The following is a 13,617-nucleotide window of genomic DNA, read 5'->3' on the forward strand; positions in this document are numbered from 1 at the left end:
TTTGAGTCACACTCCTAATGTAAACCAGACATCACTCTGTACCAAGAGGCCTGATGAATCCTTATCTCTGAAGGTTATCATGTCAGTTGATCCCAACCTTGAATGTCTACCTCAACAGGCAACTAAAGTCTGACCTCCAGCTGTGATGGAATGTAAACCACTGTAGTGCAGGAAAGCGTGTACTTTCCTGATATTATGTTGATGTTTTTACAATTTCTCAGAGGCCATTCCCAAGAATTTCCCCTTAAACTCAGCTACTTTGACTGCAGCAGACTGGTTCAGTTTTGGTAATATTACAGTTTAAATTTTAAATGTTCCAGCTTTGTTTTCTCATTAAAAAAATCTTATATTGGTTGAAAATACTCTACTGTTATTACCTGTCTGACATCAGGATATTGTTGGCTCCTTCACAACTTTCAAAGGTTGAGAGTGACACCATGTGGACACACTGTGGAAGTGCAGGAAGCAGAGCAACTTACTATGTTGCCCGGTTAAAAATTACTCACTAAATGGTTATATTCTTAATATCTCACCTAATGTCACCATTAAACACGCCACGCTCTATTTATTTTGCAGGGTCCTAAAGAGCATGGGTTATCCTGATGAGTATTGGACAGATGAGACTTAGCTATATGACTGAATGCCTTTTCCATCTCATAAATGTACTCCATTGATTGACCACCACCACAAGAGTCAACAACCTTTATTTATCCATATATGTGCCACTCAGAAATTGGGAAGAGGTGTTACAGGATTTGCCCTTAAGAGAAGCTTATATGGATCATTTACAATTTTTCTCTCTACAATGAGGCCATTGACAAAAATGAAAAGGGGGGGAACAAAGACAATATGGTTGTAACAGTGTAAACACATGGTAATATACATGAAAGCAAAAAAGCAATAGGTATCAGTGACATCAAATTAAAATGTAGGGTAAGTTAGTATGAATAAGAACAAAAGACTCCTGAAAACCCTAACTTTTTTCTCAAATAACAGCTCGGCATACATTTCTACATAGCATGCAATAAGGCACCTATCTAACACAAGGAAGAAACCTATGCTACAGTTTGAAGCACAATTGTTATCCAAATGAAAAGAAATGAAAATATTGCTCACCATAATGTTCACTCCCATAAAAACTGTATATCTCTCATTCCCTTTCATATAACCCAAGCCATATCTAAAAAAATACATCAGTTTGTAAAAGATATTTTACACAGAACAGTAAATAGAGCGCAATCCATTGGAATTCGAAAAATCTTGTAAAAGTGAGATTCTCGTGTAGTCTTTTAGTATACACAACCTTTTTAGATCAAATTTTGACAGATGCAGATCAACTTGAGTGTTACCTATATTCTATACACAGGTCATTGAATTAGTCTCCAAAGAAATAAACAAAGTGTGATGTTGCATTTCATGTACATTTGGTGCTCAGGTACAGAGGAAACAGCACAGTAAATAATTAGGACACAGGTCATGTTGTAATATGCTACCCAGTTGGTTTTTATTTCTATTATGCATTTCTTATGGCTAAATTGCATGTCATAATAGAGTCAGGGTGTCAGCCAGTATTGCTCTCTGTACAGTCTATGCAGCGGTGTTAACCCATAGCAGACATACAAGAAAACAACCTCATAAATATACAAGATGGCTCATGTCTGATGGAGCCCAAATTCAAGAACAAGCTGCATGAGAACACCTGCAACATGTTTATCTCCAACACTTAGAACAAATTAAAGTCATAAAAGGAAAAAAAAAGGTGGAGACAAAGTGGATCTTACTATCAAAAATGTAATCTTTTGGAACAGCACACTAGTCACCTATACATATATATATAAAAGAAAATCAGTAAGTATTTACATTGGATTTTCAATGTTTGCTTCACATGGGTTATGTGGGTGAAAAAAACTATTGAAATTGAGACAACAGTTCTGGTTCACCAATTGTGTTGGTAGCCTTGAATAAAGTTGCAGCTGCAAGAAGCATGTGTGCCCACCTGAAGGTACATAAACTGAATACTTTTATCAAAAAGACCAGCCATAGGGTTAAGTATTTTTTCCCCAGGTAACAATTTTATCATGTAGATCTTCAAATCACGTTTTTTTTTTTCTTTAAAAGTGTTCAAAAGAGGTCCTGGAGCAAGTGAAGCACAATCACAAACAAGAATAGCGGCTCCTTCACAATCTATTATTATACCCTCTTCAAATTGAGCACATAGTCCCAGGTTCAGCTCTGAATTATAGGTTACATGGTCCTTCAGGCCAAGCCATTTCCTTTTGAAGATTCGTGTTACTGTCCATTTATTCTCAACTGCTCCATTTCACCATAGCAATGTGCTGACATGACCACCTTTGTCTATAGAAGTTGGCCTGATGTTTCCTGTGGTGTGGTGATATCAATGATGGGACCATTGGTACAACAGAAATGGGGGGAGTGGGTATGTGCGCTTGCATGGGACAGCATGTGAGGGTTTGGAAAAGGAGCTCACTGGTCTACATGGATCCTGTGATGTCTGGAGAGGGAAGATGAATGGTTAAAGCCTTTCCCACACTGAGAGCACCTGTACGGTTTTTCAACAGACAGGATGCGCTGTTTTGGGAAGGCATTGTTAGGGAATCCCTTCCCTGTGGGGATAGGGGTGTACTGCTGCGGTTGTGGCTGTGGTGGTTGCTGCTGCTGCTGTTGCTGTTTGTTCTCCAAGTGAACTCTCTGATGCCTAGCAAGGGAGGACGAGTGATTGAATCTTTTGCCACAGTGAGCGCAGGTGTAACTCTTTCCCTCTGAGTGGACTCTTTGGTGCCGGGACAGGGATGAGGAATGATTGAAGCCCTTATCACAGTGGTGGCACATATAGGGCTTGTCTCCCTGCTGGTGCACCCTCTGCTTTGGGGGAGTGCCGTATGACAATGGTTTCCCAGGCTGAGGTGGAGAAAACACTGGATTCTGCAGGTGGGTCTTATGGTGGCGAGAGAGAGAAGAAGAGTGATTGAAGCCCTTGTTGCAATGTCTGCAGGTATAGGGCTTCCCTCCGGCATGGACTTGCTGGTGCTTCTTCAGATGACGTTTGCGGACAAAGCTCTTCCTACACATGTTGCATTTGTACGGCTTCTCACCCGAGTGGATCCTCTGGTGCTCTCTAAGAGTGGCAGCAGCCGCAAAACACTTTCCACACTGTGCACAGCGGTGGGGTTTGTCTCCGAGCACGACTGCAGTGTGGGTTTTCTGATGCTGCTTCAGATTAGAAGTTGTGGCAAAGCCTTTGCCACACTGACCGCAAGTATATGGCTTCTCGCGTGCATGGACCTCTTGGTGCTTTTTCAGATGCCTTCTGCGGACAAAGCTCTTCCTACACTGGGTGCATTTATAAGGCTTGTCCTCTGAATGCATCTTCATATGTTCTCTCAGGGTGATGGCAGCAGCAAAACTCTTACCGCACTCTGAGCATCTGTGGGGCTTGTCTGGCAAATGAATCATCTGATGAGACTTGAGGCTGAAGGCATCAATAACATCTTTGCCCATAATTTCAACTCCAGGGGGAACATAGGGCTTTTCTTTCATGTGAATCTTCATGTGCTGCTTGAGGCTAGCCTCCACAGCAAAGCTCTCACCACAGTGGACACAGATGTAAGGATTGAGGTCCTTATGGATCTCAAAGTGTTGGTGAAGATCAGCTATGCTGCCAAAGATCTCCCCACACTCATTGCACTGCAGGCCATGGGCTTCATGTATGATTACCCCATTCTCAGACTCCACTGTCAACTCCCCACCATGGTCAGACTCCACTTTGACAACATGCTCGCTTTCTGTCTTAAGCAGCACCTCGCCCAGCAGAGCCTCATTTCCTGTTGTCTTGATTTCTGCTCCTGTGAAACAGTGCATCTCACCATGTTCCACCTTAATGTAATCATGGTCTGTCTCGGCTACAATTGCATCCACACAGGCTACAGCTCCGAGATCTGTCCCCAGCCCCTGGATCTTCAAATCTGAGCCATGGATTTCGAGCTCTAATCCACGCTTTTCCTCTGTCATGATCTCAGTTTCTGCTCCATAGTGAAGGTCGACATGGCTGTGGGCTATGACACACTCCGACCCAAGTGTGTCAAGGCCGGGTGTGTCACATTCAGTCTCTGACTCGGCCATGAGAACACACTCCAGCCCCACGACCTCCGTTTTCCTGCCGGACGATGACTTAAAAAAGAATCGGGGATATAGGGCTTTGTTTTTCAGTGCAGCGCTGGTGCTCTTGTCAGTGAGCAGACCTGCAAAAGAGGAAAATAAAGAGAAAAAATAAATAATAACTTCAGTGGGTTTTCGTTTATTAGCTTAGTTTATTTGTCTGGGATAATGTAAATTGATAAATCAGAACAACTAAATTATCTAGAGTTGGACTAGAACACACACCTGCTGTCCCTAACAATTAAAATTTGATGTGGAGGCCTAAGGCCAGTTCTCTATTTACTGGTAGAGTCTCCTGTTTGCATTTGTGCAAACATCTTCCCATTTTCCTTGCATGCCTCACGGGGTAGAAGGGTTTTCATATACACTTGTCTTGCTAATTTCACATGGTGAAAATAGAGTGACAAGAGAAAAGGTGCTTTGGCTTCAAATTCAATCTGGCAGGAAAATAAAATGTCAGGATATCAACATCTAATCTACATGTAAATTATTATTATTTTTTTTTTTAGATAATTTATTGTGAGTGATAACATCACAGCAAGGATTCATGATAATAATGGGAAGAGTCAATAAACTTAATATTGAATCAACAGTCGGCCTCTCTGAAAGACATGTTTAAGAAGAGACCAATATCTTCATGTAGACTATTTTAATATTTGGATGTCCTCTGATCTGATATTAGTGGAAATAGTAAAAAAAAAAAAAAAAAAAAGTTTGCCACCCACTGCCCTGGAAAATGAGCCATGCTTGCCCAGGACAGATATGAACAACCTCCTTCAAGGTAAAATAGCACTTGGTTGGTGGCACAATAACAAACAATGGTTGGTGGTGTATTAGTTTAACACCATAGGTGAGCAATGTGACAAAGAGAAGCCATGAATATTAAATCATCTACTCTGTAATACTGTATATTTATTAACGTGTGCTCATTTGATCTAAAACAGCTAAAACAGTTTACTGCATTATGCTTCAAAAACCGAATGTTTGAGTCTAAAGTTAGAGATGCGTTCACACCAAGAAGTTGGGGACAGGCGTGATAAAACGTATTATCTATAACTGCACGCCTGATGCCTCATCAACATCAGACTTGCAATACTAACACTTGCAAGCTAAGTGATCAATCTGTTAGCTTCGTTAGCGCTCAAGATGAGCTTCACTTCACTAGCTAACACAATTGATAAAATCAAAGTGGACCAACTCTTGATCAAGCTCCCGATACAAACTTAATCCGCAAGCCAAAGCCCGATTGGCCTACGAAACTCGCTTATCTACGCAGTTCTCTCTGCCTTATGATTAAATAAAACTTGGATGGTGGGGGCATAAATACCGATGTTTTGTTATTAAGTACTGGACTATTGGTTGCTAGCCTCACATAACAGCTACAAATAGCCTTCATAGCCGCTAGTTAGCTGGCTATGGTGGATGGGGGGACTGGTTAACGACAAAACAGCATTGTGTTAGCTGCTAATGTGTTCGCGATTTAGCCAGCTAACTAGCTTCATAGCAAAAGCAACACGCAAGTAATTATGGTCGGCACTTAAAAGAACAACTAAATACTTACATTAAAGCGTATGGTTGAGTTAAGTAATTTGGTGCAATTTATGATACAACTACCGACGCGGAAATTCTCCTTGTGCGAGTATTAACAGGCCATCTTGTTCTGCCACACCAGCACTTCCAGCTAGCCAAGATTACATGCTCGCCTAAGATGGCTGCCGCTAGCTAACATTAGCCTGGTTAGCTTCCGCCCTTCAAAACATACTGAATTAGAGCTACCCCGAAGCCATCTCGGGGTGAGCCGAAAACATACACAGCTAGGCCACATGTAAGTATGATTAGGCTATGGAGACGATCTTGAACCCCGATTTAACATGCAGTATCACGATGTCGAATGCTAATGGTGGGTAGGTTAGCACGCTAAGAGCCACACCGTAATTCCAAAGAGGAGTTGGCTAGCTGAAACAAAGATGGCTAACCGTGAGTGTGATGAATGCTGCGCCGAAAAGCCCGGGAAATTATGCCTTTTACTTACATAAGAATCAATTTAAGACATAGATCGCATAGCACATACATGGTGAAATACTTTAACCGAACAGAAAACAACCATATAAATAAGACACTTGCAGATGGAGAGGGCGCGATGAATCTTGGCTACAGTCCGGGCTAAAGCTCCCCCTCACTGCGGCAGCACCGACAGACCGCACACACGACTGCAATGGCGGCCTTGCTGAGGTTAGCAGCTATCCAGCCGAGACAATATTAGCGTGCTGGCTACATAGCCATGGTGCCAAGCTAACGAGCCAGCTAATCCAGTCTGCTAGCACGGCTAAAGCCTGCCGTCCAGTTTAGTACCAGCCTGTAGAATGTAAAACACTGGAGCGGAAGCTTTGCTATTGACCGCCCATCCGACCATGTTAAGTCTGGTTTCGTTTGCAAATATAAAACTGGACATGGATTCAGGAGAGGCGGATGGTTCGATTCTACAAAAATAACCTGGATGAGATTCAGAGCTGAAATAGTTCCTTATGTCAGTAACGTTATATCGCTGTGCCTGTCTGCTTTTCCAACAGGACATAATGTTACTACCAGTGCGAGTCAAGGCCTGTATTTTTCCATTACAAAGTTCGCTACTATCACAACTGGAGACGCAAAATACACAACGCATACGCCGACTACCATAATAAATAATTACTAAGCTCATATTCAGTTAAACATAGAGTCCATCTGTCTCATAGCTGCTACTGCTCATGTTAGAGTAAGTTGAATTTAAACGGTGAAATAATCATCGGGAGTAAGGATCATGCCGGTTTAAATGTATAAATCATTGCATGCACACACCCACCTTTCAGTGTTTTTACTTTCTGAGCGGTGAAGGGAGGAAAAAAGGAGAATAGTATGTATGTCTCAAAACTCCGGGTTGAGAAGGGCTTTGCAAGCTGTTGTGAGCCTCGTCAAACTGCTGTGTGTGTCTTCCTCTCTCTCTCTCTGCCTGTGTGTGTAGCTGGCGCCACTGCTCATCTGGCGCCAACGTTGGACTACCGACGCACTTTAGCGAAAGCAATCATTGTCATTTTAATACAGCAAGGAAACCACTACCGCCCACTACAGCCTCGGAGTCGTTCATGCCAGACAACCATATGACAGAAATACTGGTATTTCCATTGAGTTAATATGAAGTATTTAGGAAACAGCATTAAAAACAAAGTACATTTACAGTATTGGATTTATGCAGAATTATGTGGTGCTTGTAGGCTATTTTACTTGAGTATTTCCATTTTGTGTTACTTTATATTTCTATTATCTTTTAGTTAAGTAAAAATAGCAACACAGTCTAGAAATCTCTGTTACAAGTAAAAGACCTGCCCTCAAAAATGTATTTAACTAAAAGTACAAAGGTAGGAGCATCGAAATATACTTGTAGTACCAAAAGTGAAAATATAGCATAGCTGATAAAGATGGAGATGTGTACCTTAATTTATAATAAATCATAATTCATGAGTTTATATATTTTGTATTAATGATCTGAAACTAGTAACTAGTAACTCAAGCTGTAATGGAGTAGAGGTAAAGAAACATTAAATAGAAATACTCAAAGTGCAAGTGTCTCAAAATTGTACTTGAGTAAATGTGTTTAGTTACTTTTCACCACTGGACTTCATTGCATTTATACAACAGATATAGTTACTAGTTACTTTGCATATTAACTTTCTCCCATAAAACATGTTCAACACATAATACATTGTGCAGTGTTTGTGCAGTTTGTACACATTATAACTGGGAAGCTTGGTATTTCTTATGATAAATTCTTTCTTTTTTTGATAGGGTTACTCTCAGTTTATTTTACTGATAATACATCTATGAGTTTACCTAAACTTTTAATGCAGGACCTTTACATTGTGCTATTACGACTTTTACATTTGTGAAGGTTCTGAGTATTTTATGACTGTCTACTATTATTATTGGTGACAAAAATTTGATAATTTGACAAGCATAACAGAAAGTGGGTCACTCAAAAAAGGTGAAAAATTGAAGGAAATGTCTTAGACTGAAACCACAATAACCTTTAGGCTACTCAAAGGGATATATATTTGTGTAGTAATGAATTAGTCCCACAAGATGATGCTGTTTGCCATTGTTAGTGAATGCGCTGGAGGTATGGGCAGCTCATATTGTACATATTATGGGTGGAAGTCTAACTATAGACATAACACAAATATGATCTTGAAACAAACAAAACAAAGTGAACGTCGTTCATTAACAGTGTATATAGGTGAAAAATGTTGACAAGGTTGTTTATTGTTTTATAGATAGTGTCCATGCTATCTCTTTGCTCAAATAAGAAATATAGATGTTTCATATTTTCTCTGACATAATCATATCCTCCAAATTATAGTATATCAACAAGCTCCAGCCAGCTCCTTTTTTTTATTTTGGTAGTTTCAACTTTTCCTCTCCTTTGTCTCAGCCCTCTTTGTTCCAGTCAGTACATTAGTAACACCCATTCCCTGAATATTAAACGTCCAACCTGGAATACTGGTTTTACCATGAGAGTAGAGCACATAGTTAACATTCAGTCACACACAGCGTCACACAGTTTCACTGAGGCTGTTAACTTCAGGATCTCATTTTCTCTGTTTTCCTATTTGCTTCCTGTCGTCTTTTTTCTACTTGCAGATCTCAAGACATTTTATTGAGAGGATAACACATAGCTACTGAGCTAAATCACCTGTGGATTTTTAAATTTTTTTATCATATCTGCTGGACATCTTACAAAAAAAAAAAAAAAAAAAAAAAAAATGCCCCCCCATAGCACTCTGGATTTAGACAGATACAGCAGCTTGGAGAAATCTCGACGCTCTACCAATCGTAGCCAGCCCAGGGCCCAGGTTAAGTATGGGGAAGTCCTGTGTGACTTCTGCACAACGAGGAAACAGAAGGCTGAGAAGTCTTGCTTGGTGTGCCTGGCATCCTACTGCGAGACTCACCTCCAGTCCCACTATGAGTATCCTGCCATGATGAAGCATAAACTGGTCAAAGCCACAGGTCAGATGAGAGAGAAGATCTGTGCACAGCATGACAAGCTGCTGGAGGCTTTTTGTCGCACTGATGAGACTTCAGTATGTGTTCTGTGTATGATGGATGAACACAAACACCACGACATCGTCCCGGCTGGAACTGAGAGGACTGAGAAACAAGTGAGTGATGAAAATCTGTCAATCTATACTTTTGGTGAAGATACTCTATTAATGATTTTAAAGGTTATTTCTCATACAAGGCTGACATGAGCACAGCAAACACTTCATCTCCACTAATGATCGCAACTTTGATGTGATTCCTTCTGCAGAAACAACTCGGTGCCACACTGCACAAATCTCAACAGAGGATTGATGATAGAATTAAAAAGTGGCAGGATCTCCGACAAGCTGTGGAATCAGTTAAAGTAAGTAAAAAAAAAAAATGTCTCACTCTTGTCAAACACTATAAACCAAACGCAATGCATAAAACAAGTCATTAAGATTTGCTGGTTTGAAAAATAACCATTTTTTTATCCATATCTCTCTCATGTAACTCATCAGCACTCTGCTCAAACGGTCCTAGAGGAGAACGAGCGGATCTTCACTGAGCTGCTGCTTTCAATAGAGAGGAAGTACAATGAAGTCAAGGAGATGATCCGCTCCCACGAAAAGACCACTGTGACACGGGCCGAGATACTGCTAGACCGCTTAGAGGAGGAGATCACTCTGCTGAGGAAAAAACACACCGACCTGGAGAAGCTTTCACACACTGATGATCACATACACTTTCTACAGGTGACGCTTGACCTGTGCTGACAACCCAGAACAAAACGTGTGGTGCAAAAATCAGGGGCCTTCTGAGAGTTTAGGCTGTTCACTAGATGTGTCTCCTCTCTCATCTCTGTCTTCCACCTTTTTATTTTTTACCAGAGTTGGCAGTCTCTGTCAGGACCCTCAGGATATGAAGACCTCAACAACATCAGTGTCGCTCCATATTACTCCTTCGATGCTACCAAGCGAGCCATTGCTGCACTGAAATTACAAGTAGAAGAAGTCAGCAAGACTGAAATGAGCAAAATCTCAGGAGCAGGTAGACAAATCATGTCTTCCCAGTGCTTCATTTCATGTAGCATTGGTTTCTTTGTCTGCTGTTGCTTTCATGAAGCTTATCATGTGTTTTCCCTTTCCCTGTCTCCTCATAGTGAAAGAAGTCTACATCACACAAGAAGGTGAGACAAAGACAAGAAGAGAATCAGTTTTGAGGCAAGAACTGAAGACAAGAGAAGAACCAAAGACGAGAGAAAATTTCATGAAATGTGAGTCACAAAGTTACCTTTTACACCAAAGTCTCTCTTTATCCTGTAGTAGCACCAACTTGGCAAGGCTACTCTGCAGTCATTTCACATACAACTCATATTCCAGCAAGTGGATTTTGTACTTTTCAGGCTTGAAAAGTGCTTCTCACTGTGTCATGTACAAGTAACATCTCCATCCCAAACAAAGGGATGACCACACCATGTGGTGAAACGACTGAAACTCGTGTAATGGAAGGTATGCTGCTTGCAGAACAGGTTTGGTGAAATGTAAGAAAGCAAACTTAGTGTTCTTACTGTTAGTTCAGTAGGCTATTACTTAATCAAACAAACACAGGTGTTCCTGCTTTTGCTACACCTGCATGGGAGTTGCAAACCAAAGGTTTTAGTGGGATAACTTTGTTTTTTCTAAACCTGAGAGTCACAAATATTTATTTAGGCAATTTATGTGCAAGAGGATGAAGCAAAAGAAGAGATGTTACACTGTGACACTGCAGGTTTATAGAAACATCTAATCTCAAGACAGACAAGATCCAAAACATATGATAAGAGTGAATAAGGAAATAGAGACAAAACAACAACACAAAGAGGATTGATAATTATCCTGCATTGTTTAGACTCTTGCCAGTTGATTCTGGACATCAACAGTGTCCACTCCAACCTTCACCTCTCCGAGGGTAACCGAACAGCTATGATGAAGAGTGAGCCCAAGAACTACCCTGACCACCCTGACCGATTTGACCACTGGCAGCAGGTGAGAATTTACTGCCTCCATTATGTCATTTTGTGCCTGAAAAAAGGAGGAGGGAAGTTGATCTGTTGTGAACGGTATAGAGCCAGGAGGGAATATACTGTATTCATGAACACAGACTGAAGAGTGAAAGGAGCCTTTACTGTCAGGGAACGTGCTCTTTGAATTGCTCTCCTGAAGCAGTTCAAGTTTTTAAGACCTTTTTATGAAAAGTCTTAAAAACTTTGTTTGTATTGATTGTAAATGACCCAAATCAGGCTTGTAGTATTAGTTTTTGAAGTTATCCTTACAGTTGCAGTGAGTGATTCCTCATGTAAGCTTTCATCTATACCATACATAAATGAACTCTTTGTACCATTTCATCCATTCTACCCCAGGTGTTGTGCAAGGAGAGCATGAGTGGGACTCGTTGTTACTGGGAGGTGGACTGGAGGGGAACAGAGATCGACGTGGCCGTTACCTACAGAGGAATCCGACGTAAGGGAAATGGAAATGAATGCAGCCTGGGCTGGAACGACAAGTCCTGGAGTCTGTACTGCTCTGACTCCAAATTCTCCTTTGTGCACAATAATAAGAGCAAAGACATCCAAGCCACAGTGTCATCTCGTATTGGCGTCTACCTGGATCATGCAGCAGGAACACTTGCATTTTACAGTGTCTCTGATGGCATGCAGCTTCTGCACAGAGTCCAGACTACATTTACAGAGCCCCTCTACCCTGCATTCAGTGTGTGGGGCTACGGTACTAGTATAAGACTGTAGAAGACTTGCTTTAACGTCACAAATTTGCATTCAATTTACACAACATTCCTAATATTGCTTTGAAGTTGATTAATTCTGGTTAGTTTCACCTTTTGCTAAAAGTAGTAATGTTAGTTTTCATTCCAGTTGATATGTTTTTGTTCTGTTGATCATTGCTTGTTGTTTTGGGCCAATCTAGCCTGAAGAGATGAAAACAAAATCTGTCAGTTGTGGGAAACATATGCAATAACTGATTATCATGTTATTTTCTTTATTTCGCATATCTCTTTCTCTATTACGATAAAGCATGTTATAGTTTCATTATTGGTATGTTAGATGCTGTCTGTGAAATTAAATCAGAGTTTCTAAAAAATGTTCATCAAGTAATAACTTTATTTGATGAGATTATTATAGTGTTTCTTTCAGTTTTGCTATTAGCTAACAAATAAACCTCAGCAGATGTTGATTGTGCCTTTAAGTTTCTAAAGTTTTATTATGCTACTTTTATGTTTAGAAGATGGGGCTAACACTTGTTGGAAACTAATTCACCTTAATTATGCAAATAAAGCATGATTTCAGTGTATTTTGTCTAGTCTTTTGTTATGAAGTACAGTAACACAGTAATCCTTTCAAACAGTAGGGCCAAAGATGACTTTCCAAAAAAAGGGGGAATTAAGAAAAAAGTGAAAACCTGTGAAAACTACACACTTAAGTGATATTATGCTGAGAAAAGAGACAAAACAAATATGCTGAGAGTCTCTCTTAAACGCATTACACATAATAACCACAACAGATGTGTTTGCTTGTTAATTCAGTTTTTTATAAATGTGTAACAATGGATGTATTAAAAGTTGAAGAGAGACAAGTATCACTGATACTGACTTTTTGCATTTAAACTGTATTGAGGGTATTTTTGATCAAGCATTACCAGACAGAAGGCCCCATGAGGACACACAGGTATAGAGAGATATGAGGTTAAAACTCCAGGGGGCAGCAGAAACACACGGGCTTTAATTCTAAATCACACACACACGCACGCACGCGCGCGCGCACGCACGCACGCACGCACGCACACACACACACAGACACACACACACACACACACACACAGGGAGAGAGGGAGAGAAGGAGAGAAGGGGGTATTCCTACACTCATTTAGTTTTCCTTTCTTTCCACCTTTATTTAGGTGATATCAAATATCAGTACGGTTGTACTCGTTGGCTGAGTCGCCTGACTTTACAGGGAGAGTAGAAAACGAGGCACCGTGACCAACTGTGAAAAGAAAACCCAATGAAATAGAAGCGCTTGGTTATTTGTACCAAACGTGCCGGAAGCGGTTTCAGATAAACCAAAACGCAGATATGGACATCCCTCTCCCTCTTACAGTGATAAATTGCTTTAACTGAAAAGAGCTAGGCTACAAATTTAATGTCCAACAGGTTCGTCTTACACTAATAGACCCGAAACTTTACGTTCAAAGTGCTTATGTTTGGAGCCATGATATGTTGTGTTTGTAACAGCTATTATCAAACTCCTCTGTACGTAGCAGTTTCATTATTTCCCGTCGCACCTTGAAACCAACCAGGTATTCTATAAAAAGCACTGCGTTTAGCGTCGTTATT

At 40.6% G+C, this 13,617-nt stretch overlaps 2 protein-coding genes across 3 annotated transcripts; one reads left to right on the forward strand and one right to left on the reverse strand.

The window, feature by feature from the left end:
• Positions 1-687: 687 nt before the first annotated feature.
• Positions 688-7,197, reverse strand: LOC111235343 (zinc finger protein 883-like). Of its 2 annotated transcripts, none has more exons than XM_022763771.1 (2): positions 7,019-7,197; positions 688-4,259 (listed from the first exon to the last, which is right to left on the reverse strand). In XM_022763771.1, exon 2 carries the CDS (start codon positions 4,138-4,140, stop codon positions 2,485-2,487), a length of 1,656 nt encoding a protein of 551 aa, XP_022619492.1. In that variant the 5' UTR covers positions 4,141-4,259; positions 7,019-7,197; the 3' UTR covers positions 688-2,484. The 2 variants fall into 2 exon arrangements, with proteins under 2 accessions (XP_022619492.1, XP_022619493.1); XM_022763772.1 differs by lacking the exon at positions 7,019-7,197 and adding an exon at positions 5,738-5,831.
• A 1,775-nt stretch (positions 7,198-8,972) lies between these two features.
• Positions 8,973-12,578, forward strand: LOC111235284 (tripartite motif-containing protein 16-like). Its single transcript, XM_022763694.1, has 7 exons — positions 8,973-9,371; positions 9,521-9,616; positions 9,753-9,986; positions 10,122-10,281; positions 10,394-10,507; positions 11,122-11,258; positions 11,633-12,578. The coding sequence occupies exons 1-7, from the start codon at positions 8,973-8,975 to the stop codon at positions 12,014-12,016; spliced, it is 1,524 nt and encodes a 507-aa protein (XP_022619415.1). The 3' UTR covers positions 12,017-12,578.
• Positions 12,579-13,617: the final 1,039 nt, after the last annotated feature.

Source organism: Seriola dumerili, unplaced genomic scaffold, assembly GCF_002260705.1.
Source record: "Seriola dumerili isolate Sdu_G_001 unplaced genomic scaffold, Sdu_1.0 BDQW01000478.1, whole genome shotgun sequence".
Taxonomy (NCBI): Eukaryota; Metazoa; Chordata; class Actinopteri; order Carangiformes; family Carangidae; genus Seriola; species Seriola dumerili.